Genomic DNA, 15,041 nt, shown 5'->3' with positions numbered 1-15,041 from the left:
GACTGGTTTGCTTTCACAAATTCCTAGCAAATGTACAAGTAGAGTCTATATGATAATAAAGTATCTGTCTGTCTGTCTGTCTGTCTGTCTGTCTGTCTGTCCGTTTGTTTGTTTGTCTGTATTGCTAATTAAGTATGATACAAGATCTACTAAATCATATGGGAATAAACGTGATCAAAGTATCTACTCAATCATGTTGTACTAAAGTGTTGACAGTACCTACCCAGCTTATGCATCTGCTGTACTCAACAACTGAACAAAGTACCCACCGGTAAATGTATATACATTCATATTCCATCTAACACTTTCATGACAACATGATTGAGTAAATACTTTGATGACATTTATTCCTATATAATTTGGTAGATATTTTACCATACTTAGCAGTACATGTACACACAGGCAAACAGACAGACAGACAGACAGACAGACAGACAGACAGACAAATACTGTATTCTCATATACACTCTACTTGCACATTTGCTAGGAATTTGTGAAAGCAAACCAGGCGTTGCAAACAACAAAGGCATAGATTGACTAATGTACTTGGCCTTGAATGTCAAAATCAAATAATCTATCTGAATCAGACAGACAGACAGACAGACAGACAGACACAGACATGCAATTAGCATTGGTGTAAGTTATAGTGATGATTTATAAAAACATATGTATTGACAAACAGACAGGCAAAGCAGACAATAGGACGGACAAACATAATTTGGATAGTCTGTCTCCAAATCGCAACGTCACATGACGTTTGTCGCCAGAATTGGCGACATGGCCACAGTTGGACACCCCTGTACTAGTAGCAGAGGTGGAAGGGATTGTAATAGTTATTGATATAAACTAATTGAGTTCAATACAGGATACCATTGAATGTATTGCATTTGACATTGTTGCCTGCTGTCGTACATTTAGCACACAAACAAGTAGCCTGAAGTAGGTGGTATGTAAGCAAGAAATGAAGTGAAGTGTCTAGTCATCAACCAGAACCACTCCCATTGCTGTTAGTTCGTTTGTGCAACAGACTATTTGTGTACGTGCTGCACCACCTGCAATGTAATGGTGGGAGTATCCGGGAATAGTATGGAATATGATATCATGTCTACAGTGGTCAGTCATGCTTAGGTGGTGTGCATTTTTACATGATTTTGTTTTAGTACTGCCTGTTGGGAAGATTTGAGTTATGGGCATAGCAACGCACGTGTTATGTTGCCATTGCTAGGGCTGTGTAGCTGTATCTAGCGGTTACACACGCAATATATTGCAATCATGCAAACATTTTCTAATATTTTATATATTTATTAGCCCTCCTTCACCTCAGCATCATTCTCCTTCATTACCTGTTCCTCATCTATCGCCTCCATCTTCATCACTATCCGTTTTATCCATTCCTCATTTATCACTTCCTGCTACTTCTCCTCCTGCCACTTCATCTCCTGCTTCTTTGCCATCATCGTCAACTCGTCTTCGTCCTCGTCGTCCATTAAAACAACCAGTTCGTCAGTCTCAACATCCTTCCACACTTTCGTCGTCGTCGCATTCATCTGATTCCGAGTCTGAGCCAGCTGCCTCTGTCGATCGCCGCACTGATGCATTGGACGTCCTGCATTTGTGTCACATTCCACCGGATGATGACTACCAACTACAGTTGCCACCATTTGCACCACGAGGCAACCGGGATTCTACCCTCCCCAACCTTATCCTACCGACGCTGTAGGCTTTTTCAAATTATTTTTCACTGACGAAATGATCGAGATCATCAGAACGTATGTGTTTGATGTCTTTCCTATGCGTTTGTCTCTATGTTATAAATTCTTTTAGAAACAGCAACATCAACGGTGAAGAAAATTGCAGAAAAAGTTATAAAGGAAAATCTGGAGGGCGCCGAGGGGAGGGTAGATTTCGTCCAGTGATGACTGCAGAGATGAACTTGCTGATTGGGCTCTTGATATACATAGGACTTGTCAAGGTATACTATCACAAAATCACATTGTTTTTATTTTTAATTATGTATTGGTAGGTCCCTGAGCTCTGTGATTACTGGCTCACAACTTTTCCTTTCTACGGGTTGTGGGCCAGAAGGTTCATGTCTCGCAGCCGTTTTGATGCAATCCTATTGGTGCTACAGTTGGAAAATCCTCGTACTGCCAAGGACCGAGAGACTGACCCATTGAGGAGTGTACGTACAGTCTTTGAAGCTTTGCGTCATAATTGCTTTGAATATGGTCAGCCTCATGCCCGTGTCTCACTTGACGAGCGAATGGTGAAAGCTAAAGGCCGTTTTTCCTTTCGGTATATAAACATTTCTATTACATAAAGGCTATAGGTTGTTATTAGATGTCTTGCTATTATTAGGCAATACATGAAAAACAAGCCGGTCAAGTGGGGAGTGAAGTTGTATTGTGTATGCAATTCTATCTCTGCCTACACATACAACTTTGATGTTTACACGGGCAAGGAAATGCATCAACCATCAGTGGCGGCGACAGCAGGAATGACAACAGCAACAGCAGCAACCACATCAGCACGCTCGGAAACGACAGAAGACGATATGTCATGCAGCGGATGACACAAGTGTGATCCATCGTACAGTCATGCGTATGATGGATCCTCTCCTTGATCAGGGGTACATCGTATACACAGATCAACACTATACATCGGGACCTATGTTCAAGGAGCTCTACAACCGGGGTACAATGGCCTGTGGTGCAGTCCAGATAAACAGGAAGGGTGTTCCTCCAGACATGAAGAACACATGTGTGTTTGCAAAGTCACCACGAGGTAACTATAGCAAATTATTAATGTGTTTACAGTAGAAGCTTGGAATTACGACCACCTTCAGGACTATGGTTTGTTGGTCCTATTTATGAGGTGGTCTTTGTTCTGAATCTGCGTGGAAATGTCTAGGCTACACCCACATCACTAGAACCCGGATGTTGGTTGTAGCACTGTTATTTACATGATGCAATGTTCGTAGGAATGACTAAAGTAAGGCGGGGTTTTACTGTATATATACATGTAAGCCACATGCAAAACCAGATCTTTCCTTTCGTCACGTCTTTCTGATGCCACACTTTGTAGCGAGTTGCCGCCGACTTTTTCTGTCACTCTCATCAACTAGTCTCCATATCTCTTCAAGCGACAGTTCTTTCCACTTCTTCACTACCATTTTTGTACGCTTTCTCCGGGAATACCGATGAGGTGTGCATGTGCTTGACCGTAATTGCGAGGTCTAAGAATGGTCGGAGGGGCCATAAATGTTGGTCACAATTCTGAATTCGGAGTTGGTCGTGTTTCTGAGAACACAATGTATTACAGAGATCCTTGTAGAGCTTAGGATCGAAGGAAAGTGGTCGTATTTTCGGGATGGTTGCAAGGCAGGGTTGTACGGTATTAGCAAATACCATTATAGTTTTGTGTTTAGGTTCATTTCGTTATGCACGCGATGGTCCACTCTGTACCATCCAATGGGTGGACCGGAACGTGGGGACACTCATGAGCACCCTTCATTCTGGACACCATCATACCCCCTGCACAAGAATTATTGAGGATTGCGCAAAGTATGGTGGGTATCGCAGGATCACTATTTCCAGACCTGAGGCTATTTCTGACTACATTGCACACATGGGAGGGGTCTACAAGTCGGACCAGATGATAAACTATTATGAAGTTCTACACAAGAGCCTCAAGTACTGGAAGAAGATCTTTCTGCACATGGTTGACTTAGCTATACTCAACAGCTTCATCATGTTTACTGCCCTTCAAAAACAACATCCTCAAGATGAACGTCTCCAGAGGAAAGGGCAGTATGCGCAGAAAGACTTCAGGTGTGAGCTTATCCGAGGGTTGGCAGGAATTGACATTAGGGAACCTTTAGCACAGTATTGTTTTTTGACGAATAGAATGGTACAGGTTCCCACACCAACACCACAACAACAGAAACGACAACAAGAAGAAGAAGAACAACAACAGCAAATCCAGCAATTGCAAGTACTAATTCGACAACAACAAGAAAAAATACAACAACAACAACAACAACAACAACAACAACAACTTATACAAGAACAACAGCAACAACAACTTGTACAACAACAACTACTACATACACAACAAGTACAACACATTCAACAACAACAAATTGTACAACGACAGCAACTTATAGAACAAAAGCAACAACAACAAATACAACAACAACAGTAACAAATACAACAACAACAGCAACAAATGCAACAACAACAGCAACAAATACAACAACATCAACAACAAATACAGCAATTGCCAGACCTTCGGTATAGCCCACACATCCCGGTTGTAGCAGAGGGGTTAGTACGTTGCATTGTTTGCCGATCTCAAGGCAGGAAGCATACGAAGACCAGGTATCGATGCCAAGAATGCAACGTCCCCCTCTGTGTGTCATCCGCTGAGCGACAGTGCTTTCGGACTTACCATACGGAAGGATATGATCGTGACATTTGACTGTATATACCTGTGTCTCTCTATATAGGAGAGCTGTCTCTCTGTGTGTATGTATTATTTTGTTTGTTGTGTATACTTGCATAGTTTGTTGATTGTATTGTATATAGTTCTATTTATATGGTGTTGTAGAGATGGGTGATATGTGTGTTATATTTTGGGTTGTATATAGTACCAGTTTGGGGTTTCATTTAGTGTTGATTAGGTGTGCAATTGAAACAGTGAAGTCAACTATTTTGTACTACTTTAGCAGTTTGCATAGAATTATTTTCTAAATTCTACTTGACATCGATTGTGATGTAGAATTTTGGTAGCACTAGCTGAATAGCCCGTACTCTGTTAGTCAATTAATTTATTGTTGTTGCATGGGTATCCCGTTCTGAGAATACATCATGAAGTATGCCTCGTTCACATGCATTTTACTCTGTACTGAAAAATTAGCAGCCAGACAGAATTCTCATGAAATGTTTTTAGGCAAATGTGTGCCCCTCAACTGTACAGTCTACTAGTACATGTACAGCCGGGACATTTTCGATAAGTTAGAGGCCTGTTTTTCTCGGTTATCGCGACAGATTGTTTAGATTTCTACAGCCGACGTCGCTGTAATGCTAAATTGCAGTACGCTGATGGTCGAGACCTTTACGAAATTTTCCTCAGCGAGTTGCCCGAGGACGTCTACGTGTGGCCGCAGCGACAACCTGCATCCAAAAGTTTTTCTTTGAAAGCAAACTGGTTTGAAATCGGAATGCCGTATATTGTTGCCAGTTCCTCCTGAAGACAGTGCAACGGCTTCTTTAGCCTGTGACAGTGTCAACATCTTCACTACTAGGTCTGCATGCATGCTATCGCTCCCATGTACTAATATTTTTTATTTTTTTTATTGTATATTTTGATATTTACATTTATTTATATTTCAATTTTTTATATTTCTATTTTTTCATTGTCGTCAGTTTCAATGTCGTCTGTAATTTCGCTTGCACATGCACTGCAATCAATTGGAGGAACGGTTTTTTCGTCTTCTTCTTATCGCAGTCTCTTCGCATCTCTTTGCTGTACTCTTTCGTACGTGTACCTAGTCTCGCGTACAGTACCAGTCCTCCAGCACGTGCGCACGTGAATAGGTTCACGCCGACTGCAACCGGTCTATAGTCGAGCGTTTGATTATTATTTTGTAGAGAATGGTATTATTGAGACATAAATAGTAATTGTTTATGGACATTAGAAGGTCTGCTGAGGTCGTCCAATTTGGTGATGTCGTGTCAGTGGAAAGCAACTGGACTGAAAAGAATGTCGTTCTAGTTACTATTATGTGATGTTTGCTGTTAGGCCATAATTTATTGCTTTGGTTGTCATGATGTTAGACTCAAACCTATCCTGTTTCAGACGAAATACGCCTGTACCTATGCCAGCTGCAACTGCTGTTGCTGTTTCTTCATGCAGCCACAGTCGATCGAGCGACCAGCGGTACTGCATTTATGAAGGCCATCACATTCGGTATGATGTTGCAATGTATTACTATTGCTATGGAGGTAGACTACAGCTCGTTTCAGAATTGGAGTCCTTCGGAAGTCTGGGGAGTGGCTTACAAACCCCAACGTGCAGACCACCTTCGTCTCACCAGGAGGTCAAATATCCACACTGCAAACAGTTCACCATCTGAGTTACAGTTGACAGCGAGGACAGCTTGCAAAACTGAGCTGTTGAGGTAGATAGGGCATGTTAAAGGCTTTCTATAGCTTACGAATTTTGAAACGTTTGCGATATCCAATAAATAATTAATCTCACACAAAACACAATACATGATTCCGGTGAAACAATTACCAAGCACTAGTACTAAGGCACCTTATTCGCTCGTCGGTACAAAAAAATCGGTCGCAACGTCTACCAAGTTCATGTAAGAGTGAAGAGTTATCTAGCCTCTCCTCCGTCATAGTGGATCGTAGGTAGGTCAGTAGCCTCCTAAGAGTTGAGAAGGCTTTCTCTGAAGTTGCAGATGTTACGGGTATTGTAATTACGGTAAAGACGCAGCAGCTTGTGAATTTCGGTTACCCAACTTCCGCGTCAGAATAACACGCCCTCGAAATGCCCGTATCCATGTGGTGGGCGTTGCATGCCTGGCAGGATACGGTCGACGGAGTCCATGATGTGTGCGCGTAGCCTAGCTGGTGATTGAATTGGCAAACATATTGCAGAAGTACATGGTTCTATTTAAAGAGATCCAATTATTGGGGATCTCAGACCCCCAAATTATTTAAATATTGGGAGGTCTGTCGCCCCTCGAAACCCCTACCTCCGCCGCCACTGGTGTCGCTAGACCATCACCTTTGACAACTGGTCGAGCGGTAGTCGAGCGGTTACACTAGCTAGTGTTCTGCCGCAGAATCAAAGAGTCGTCGTTTCATGCCGTCCACCAAGCTAGCGCCGCAAACACGGCATACGTCTCTTCTTCGTTCGTGAGATCTCATGGCATTACAAATGGTACGTCAGCGTCATGCAAAAGCACGGTATCTTTCCATCTCATTTTTGAATTAGGTAAAGCAATCCTACGCGGTTAGAATATCGCTTTTTGATAAGTACTTTCGAAATCGTATTTCGTTTTTTGAGTTCGTGCGCTGCGCGCGCTCTCTGGTCTGGAAGTTCGAGGCTAGAGGTCACTTTGGAATTTACTATTAAAAATCTAGATATTGCATGGTGGTGTAACCTTGGGCTCTAGACAGATCATACTGCTAGTAATAAATTCAATGAAACGTCGTTTTTATATGTTTAGCATTTGCATACAAAGCGTTAGATATAGAAGATCCAGTGCTTGTAGGAATGCCCAATTTTGACCAATTAAGTAGATTTTATTAAACTAATTATGATTTGGATGGCCCTGTACAAATTGCATGCAGTAATTGAAAACTGACACTAGAGTCTGTCCACGTTGACTTCTCCCTCAGTAAATCCCGAATAACTTTTGACAGCAAGGTTCTAGAGACGCGCTAGACACTTACTTCATTTTAGAGCTCATGGTAATGCCGTTTTTGGGTGTGCATTGCAGACGATCGTCCGCGAACCTTGTTATGCAAATTGTTTATCTAGCTACTCTAATCAATAGACAACCTTCAATTGAAAGACAAACCCAGCCATCATCTCTTATGCTAATTACTAATTGCTCATTGGATAAACGCTGGGAACATCTGCCCACGCAAGAACCACGCAGGCTTCCAGGGGGAGAAGTCAGAGTGGATGGACTTTAGAATGGTGTCGACAAACAACGCGTACTAGTATGTACAAGCTGCATGTACTACTGGTGCTGGCAACTACATTCAATTGAGTTTCTAATCTCTAGCACAACAGCTTGCAGTGGCCTCATTTGTGAACGCGTGTACACAACGTCATTGCTCTACATCAACCAGCAGCTAGTCTACACTACGTACCTAGCTACGCATAGTACCGTACGTCAGCAATCCGTCAATAGCGGACACGTCCGCCAGTGATACACAATCAGTGAAGAACGAGTTTGCATATCTTGAAGAGAAATCGACGGTCCTCCCTCCCGTTGTGATGATAGGACCTCACACCGGTTAGCACATAGTCGGCAGGAGTTCTGTAGTCCAGTCTCCTATCATAGTCGTTCACTTCTCTTGTCCATTGGCAATCACTCAAAGACGATTTAGGCACTCGAGCGCAACGAAAAACCCACTGCCTGTCCTCGCGGTAGTTGCTATGCCAACTGGTGAATGACGTTATCATGTACCCGTGGTAGCACTCGCGCCACATGTAGTCGTCGTAGTTGGTCACTTGCAGTTTTTGGAGACCGTCGTAGTAGGCGCGATTGTTGATCTTGGCGTATCGAAATCCCCATCGTCTGTCCTCTCTGTGGTTGTCGTGATAGCTGAACACGCCAACGACCGCGTACCCGATTGGAGCATCCCAAGCAAGAGGCGCGTCCCAGTAGTTGACGTACCCGGTAGAGCGAGCATTTGAGCTCACAGAAGCTCCTAAAAATATGTACTGTGACCGTCGTTGCAGCTAGAGACCGTAACTGTACGTGTGCTTTAAATATTCGCAGTTACGTTGAAGTAGCCTCGCGAGAGAGGGTCCGGCTACTCCTTTGGGCAAAAGCAAGCGGTAAAAACACGTTGAGTGCACGCGAGTAGAGGACTGGATACAAAAGGCGTGAGAGTAGGCCGCCTACTAAATATTTCCCAGCTATTGCAATACGATTCGCAAGGCCCATCTCGATTTCAAAACAACGCGAAGCCTTGGGAAGCTAGCCGTCTAGTGACTCCTTCGAGTCATTGCATGCCTTTTTGTCTGCGCCATTTGCATGGGTCTATGGATCGACAGCTAATAGAGACCATTTTCATCCACGTATTCCCAAACGTCAAACGCAAAGCTGACAATGGGTTTCTGTGGCTTTGAATTTGCAGTACAAACAGACGTTTCGTGTCGTTCACGACATGAGCTTAGCTCGAACATACCGAAGCAACGATGAGCACATCACGCACAGATTCGCCACGCTGTAGCTACACTCTTGTCGTCTGTAGTAGATCTGAAGCCGCGCTCTCTCCTGTGTCATCCATGCAAGATCATCCAAGATCGCCAGACCGACGATCGAGCTGCACAAAGCATATAGATGCACGTTCTGCTGGTCGCACCGCTACATGCGGAGTATTTCGTGCATGCCCACCGGAGGTATACGCTAGGCTATTCTATAGTAAGGAAAAGCTAAAATTACATACAGTGCTTGTGTCTGCAAATGAGCGCTCGACTTTCCTCGCAATCAAGAGAGAACGCCATCCATGCACTTACATACATAGCTACACGTACATGTGTACGTGTACAGAGTAGCTCCTCTGGTATACGCGTAGGCTGCATGTACTAGTCTGCATGGGTTGCATGCATACTTGGCATTCGCTCTGAAACTTTGATTTGCAACAGCAGCCCATGCATTGCGAATAGTTTAGTGTATGGAACCTAGACCTCGGCCACGTACGATTTTGTACGCGGGCGTGAGATATAATATAATACCATTCTTCCTCGTCTACATTCCCATGGCTGACAGATCCTAGATAATTATTAATAAAGGACGTTTTGTACCTTTTGCTCCTTGTATTCCAGTAACAACTGCCACGATCACCACAAGCCAGAAAGTAGTTGGAGTCTTTGGTGGCGACATGTTCATCATATTGCCAGATCGTCAACCTGCCAACAACCCGATTGGTTACCAGATTACAACACGAATGAAATACCCCGACCGCTCTAGTATGGCGCGCCATGTGTGTCAAAAGTCATTTCGTCGGCTCATTGATGTCGATTCGTCGGCTCATTGATGTGAATTCGTCGGCTCGTTGATGTCGATTCGTCGGCTCGTTGATGTCGATTCGTCGGCTCATTGATGTGAATTCGTCGGCTCGTTGATGTCGATTCGTCGGCTCGTTGATGTCAGCGGGTGGCCTCAGGGTGCGTGACCATTTCGTCCATTCCATTTTCAATTCCCAGCAACAATTGAATGAATATTGAATTAGAAATTGAAAATAGCCAAGAAGTTGCTTGTAATCTCAATATTCAATTCTATTAAATATTAAAATTGACTGATTGACAAACTATAATTATTTGCGGATTAAAATAAATATTGAAAACATACTTAATTTCTAACCAATTTCCTTTTTCAATGCAATGGAATATTGAAATTGCAAGCACGTTAGTTTAATTTTCAATGTTAAATTCAATATTCAATTTAATTTAAAAATTAAATTTTAAATTTTGAATTTGCATGGCCAATTCGTCCATTCCATTTTTAATTTTTGAGACAAATTGAAAATTGAATGTCAAATTAAAAATTGACTGGCGTTGCATGCTTTTACAATATTCCATTGCATTGAAAATAGAAATTGATTATAGACCAATTGTCATTTCAATATTTATTTACTTTGCAAATAGATTCAACCTTTTCATCCGTCCAATTTTCGTAAATTATGAATATCAAAGTATAGCCTCTGATGCAATTTTCTTTCTCCGTACTAAATGTAAATAGAAAGTTACTCGCAGTTGCTAGCGCGAGCCATATCTCTTAGACGGCATAATGACACCGCGCGGGCGGTCGCCTGTGACTTCAATATTCAATTCTATTGAAAGACGAAGGTTGTGTATAGCTTAGCCACGCCCAGCCACGCCTCTGGCAAGCATGCAATGTAATGTTGTTTAACAACGTTAGACAGAGTTGATTCCACCCCGGAGTCGTGCGCGCTAGCGGTGCCGTTGCGCGCGTTGTAGCTAAGGGCGGAGTTATCCGCGCGAAGTACTATAGGCGTGTTGCGGTCATTGTAGCAATTGCAAGCGTCAACGCGTCAGAAAAATTTGTTGTAAGCGCTCCAAAAAATTGTGATGGAAGACCAGAATAGCCCGTCGGTGACCATGTCCTTGGCGGAACTTAGCTTATCACTGTCCAAAACATCTAACATTGTCATTCTCCTCAGGTGCTTTCTTGCAAAGGCAAACAGCACAGCCTCATAGTCAATAGACATACCATAATTGAAGTGCATCGGTGCCAGGCCATTCAGTCGTGCTTGGCCTATTGTTGACCTCAGATATGTTTTCAGCCGCTTGAGGCCACTGATGCTCCGCTCACAAGAGCAGGTGGTAACTGGAAGGGTGCAAACAATCCTCAACAGTGTGAATATGTTGGGGAAAGTAGTTGCTGTCACACTGGAGAAGTGTCGGCTGGCTTGTTTGGCACTTCACCCTTGTGGTTGTCCCACCTCACTCCCCAGCATAACGATTCTATATTTAGATTCTGTGGTGAGGGTAGGTCATCCTGGTAAAGTTTTGCCAATTGCTTTACATTCTCTGACCACTGTGGAGTGTTCTTCATAACACTAGGGATCATGGAATCCGGACAGGCCAAGACCAACGCGTTGGTGGTCGCTACTGAATCGCTCCTGCATTTGAGTTAAAAGATGATTCAAAAAGGGGATAGTAATTGATCTCTTTTAGTACTCCTTTGGATTTTCCTCTGGAACGTTATCCCTGTGCCTCTGTCGTCCACATAAGATAAACGCGTTTCTTTCCCAAAGTTCTTGTGGGTGGGGAACACAAAGTCTGGTTCTGGTTTGTATACATTGGAAATAACTGCCTACCTGCAATATATAAGTAAATCACGTCAAACCTGTAATTTAAACCATGAAAGTCTAGTTGACTATCTATAGTTGTAGAACTTTTAACCAAATATTTTAAGTTAGTCCATGATTGTAAAAAATTAAATTAGAACTAGTATAATAGGTAGCTAGCTAATGACAATAACAGCTAAAAGTGTAGCTAGCTCACCTCTCCTGCTCAGACAACTGCCTATAGCAAACTTCAAAACCTGCCCAAGGTCATATGGGGGATGCAAGTCGCTGAATTTCAATGCAGTGACCCGCAAATCAATTGTCCCAGCTGATGTTGAAGGACCAGGATCCGTTCCAGCAGCCGGTAGGCCCTTCCAGCAGTAACAAGATCGACACTTTGCGGGTGGTGGGGTACTACTACAACTGCCAGGTACACCAAACCCAAAAGAAGTTAGTGCAGCTTGTCGCTTAAGCCTGGTTCACAATATTGACGCCGACGTCGACGTCGACGTCGACAATAGAAATGAATCCTATTCCAGCGTCGAAGTCGGCGTCAACATCAAAGGATGCCGCCGACGTCGAGGCGGTTTCTTTGAAGTTTGACGCTCAACTCAGCGTCGGCGTCATATTGTGAACCAGGCTTTAGACATCGACGAACGCTCAACACGGTTCTCAGCAGGAAGGTCACCAGGTCACGTGCGCGTTAAAGTACGTGCCTACATGTGCTCCACCACGTGGCCAAATCTAGGGTGGTGCCTGAGCACACCAGGCACCACCCTAGATCCGCGCCTGGCCCGTGTTATGTTGCGTAAGACTTTGGCATCTAGCACGACCCGCCCAGCTCCTCCCAAAATTTCAATAGTTACCAGGAACTGATTCTCTTAACAGTAGCATAACATACGCCCAGCTAATTGGAAACCAACCGGAAGACAGAGAGCTTCACAACAGTCTGTTTGACGACTCTGTGCGATCTTTCTTTCCCAAGCTAAGTCGAAAATTTAGAGGGCTGAAACGCATTGTAGAACCAACAGTCACTAAGCACTTGCTACGATGTATAACTCTAGAAACAAGCGTTACTATACGATGTAACTGTAGAACCAAACATCACTATTACGCACTTGCTACGATGTAACTCTAGATCTAGAACCAAACGTCACTACTCTCTGTTTGCGTTCACTGTGTATTTACAAAAATTGCCATAACTCCTGTGTCCTTTGTCGGTAAGCGACGATCTTGGCATTATTCGAAGCGCAAGAGCCCAGATTTCTTCTAGACACGTACGGTAAACAGACCATGTAATTAATTAATTAAGACGCAGCCAGGAGGATAACGTTTTTGTATATCAAAGACAATTAGTCTATAGAACGTTATGGCTAGGATATGATTATAGCTAAGTGGTCAAGAAAGCAGATGCCATGTCAATTACTTCATTACGATTAATTACTCTAGTTCAAAGCTTCATCTGCGTTCAGCAACGCTTGGTCGTGTTCGTCTGAGCTTGGCTGGCCAATGTCTTCTTCCTCGTCTTGGTGAGGAACATCACTATCAACTTCCGTCACTTCGTTCGTCATCGTCGTCGTCTATCTCATTTGTGATAATAAATCTCTCCACGAGGTCTTACTGCATCCGTCTTTTTTCCAGAAATTTTCTTCTTTGTCTACGTGTTTGCAGTACGATTTCCACATCTCCGGAGTCACAGACTGAAACGCTGCAGCTACCAGTTTTTCCAAGTCGGCCAGCTTGAAGGTTTGGTTGTACTCCTTCAAGTACCGTTTGACTTTGACCAAGCCAATTCAATCGGGTTTAACTCACAGTAAGCAACAGGAGATCGAAGAACTGTATGCCCAAGTTGCTGTGCCAGATCATTCGTCTGAAACAGTTTCCTGTTGGGAGCGGCGTATCTGATCTTTGCAAACAAGTCTACCTTGAGATCTGTGTTTTCAAATGCAGTGTTTTTGCTTGTGAGCCACTCTTTCATCACGGTCTTGGTGCTGGATTTGGTTGGTACTTTCTCTAGCACTACATTGTGATAAGGAGCGTTGTCTAAAACGATAACAGATCTTTCAGGAACGTTCTGTAGTAGCATGTTCTCAAACCAATCCAAGAAATTGTTCTCCATTCATCTCATCATGATAATCTCCAGTATGTCTTTTGTAATGGGATACAAGAGCGCAGTTTGGAGTCCATCCGTTCTTAGAGCCTGCATGAAGTATAATAAGACGTCTGCCCTTCCCAGAGGAATTTTTCCATCCACTCTTTCCTTCTTCATCTAGCTACAAGCGTTGGGAGGCTATGGACGAGATTGCCAAAGTTTCATCAAGGTACACTATTGGACGGCCTTCTTTTCGGTATTTGCGTATTTCTCTCAGATATTTGTGGCGTTGTTGAATGATATCCCGTCTCTCGTAGGGTGCTTTCACACTGACCTTACGTTAACCTAGGTTAAGCTAGCTAAGTAAACACTACCATATGGAACATGTAATTACTGGGTAATCGACCTAGGTTAGCACTGAGCAGCGTTCACACAGCACAGAAATGACCCACTAACAAATATATATACTAGTTATGTATATCTCGTCATTGTTGTCTCGTCAATGTCTGGAAGGTTTGGAGAGTTTCGTCCTCTCACTAGAGACATGATCTTTACAAGCAACATCTGGTTGTACATTCTGCACAGTAACACTAGGAGAGTAATAAAAAGGACCTCTCGTTGCCGACGCGCTATTCTTTGCCTTCTCCTTTTCTACTGAAGACCCGCCCGTGTAGCTTTGAAGCGTTTGTAGCACATTCTAGAAAACGCGCCATTCTTTGCTATGCCTAGAAGGCGGAGCGACCGAGTTGTAGGCGGAGCGACCGAGTTCTAGCCTAGCTTGCAAGTGGGTTAGCGCTAACCTAGGTTAGCCAAGCTATTACCTAAGACCAATTAGTTAAAAGGCGTCTGGAACTAAATCAATTAGAGTTAACCTAGGTTAGAATCGTCGTGTGAAAGCACCCATAGAAAAACCTTTGTGACCCATTCTATGGTACTTAACTAGAGGGGAAGTTCAACAAAAATGAACTTAACTTTTATGAGTAGATCTTACCAAGACAAATCGATCGGTATAAGTTACTCCGCTATCGTCGCTTTTGTATACGAGAACGAGCGATGTTTCTGTGATGTGCAACGCCCACGCGCCTGCTTCGCGCTTCCTGGTCGATTAAGCTCCGCCCACTGCAACGAATCAATGCGTTTACGGATGACTGCTACAGATATATCGAGAATGCCGAATGTGAATGCGAAGATATTATGAAGATCTCCCTTCTTGCCGTTAGTGGTTCTTCTCTACAGTAAAATGGTGTCGGTAGAGCTATTTTTCCGCCAGACTTTGAAGCAGAATTCCTCAATACCACAGCTTAGGCACTTTCACTTTCACTCTGCTCACTTTCTTTTGCCGCTGATTGGTAGAATGTTACAATCCCGGAGGTCAAAAT

General features: G+C 43.3%; 2 protein-coding genes across 2 annotated transcripts; one reads left to right on the top strand and one right to left on the bottom strand.

The window, feature by feature from the left end:
* The first annotated feature begins 3,441 nt into the window (after window positions 1-3,441).
* On the top strand, window positions 3,442-4,220 carry LOC134196648 (UPF0746 protein DDB_G0281095-like). Its single transcript, XM_062665854.1, has one exon. The coding sequence runs from the start codon at window positions 3,499-3,501 to the stop codon at window positions 4,201-4,203; it is 705 nt and encodes a 234-aa protein (XP_062521838.1). The 5' UTR covers window positions 3,442-3,498; the 3' UTR covers window positions 4,204-4,220.
* Window positions 4,221-7,769: 3,549 nt separating this feature from the next.
* LOC134196545 (hemagglutinin/amebocyte aggregation factor-like) lies at window positions 7,770-9,852 on the bottom strand. Its single transcript, XM_062665699.1, has 2 exons — window positions 9,562-9,852; window positions 7,770-8,459 (listed from the first exon to the last, which is right to left on the bottom strand). The coding sequence occupies exons 1-2, from the start codon at window positions 9,647-9,649 to the stop codon at window positions 7,963-7,965; spliced, it is 585 nt and encodes a 194-aa protein (XP_062521683.1). The 5' UTR covers window positions 9,650-9,852; the 3' UTR covers window positions 7,770-7,962.
* Window positions 9,853-15,041: the final 5,189 nt, after the last annotated feature.

Source organism: Corticium candelabrum, chromosome 21 (assembly GCF_963422355.1).
Source record: "Corticium candelabrum chromosome 21, ooCorCand1.1, whole genome shotgun sequence".
Lineage (NCBI taxonomy): Eukaryota > Metazoa > Porifera > Homoscleromorpha > Homosclerophorida > Plakinidae > Corticium > Corticium candelabrum.
Note: the sequence above shows the minus strand (reverse complement) of the source record. Positions and strands in the feature narration are given on the sequence as shown.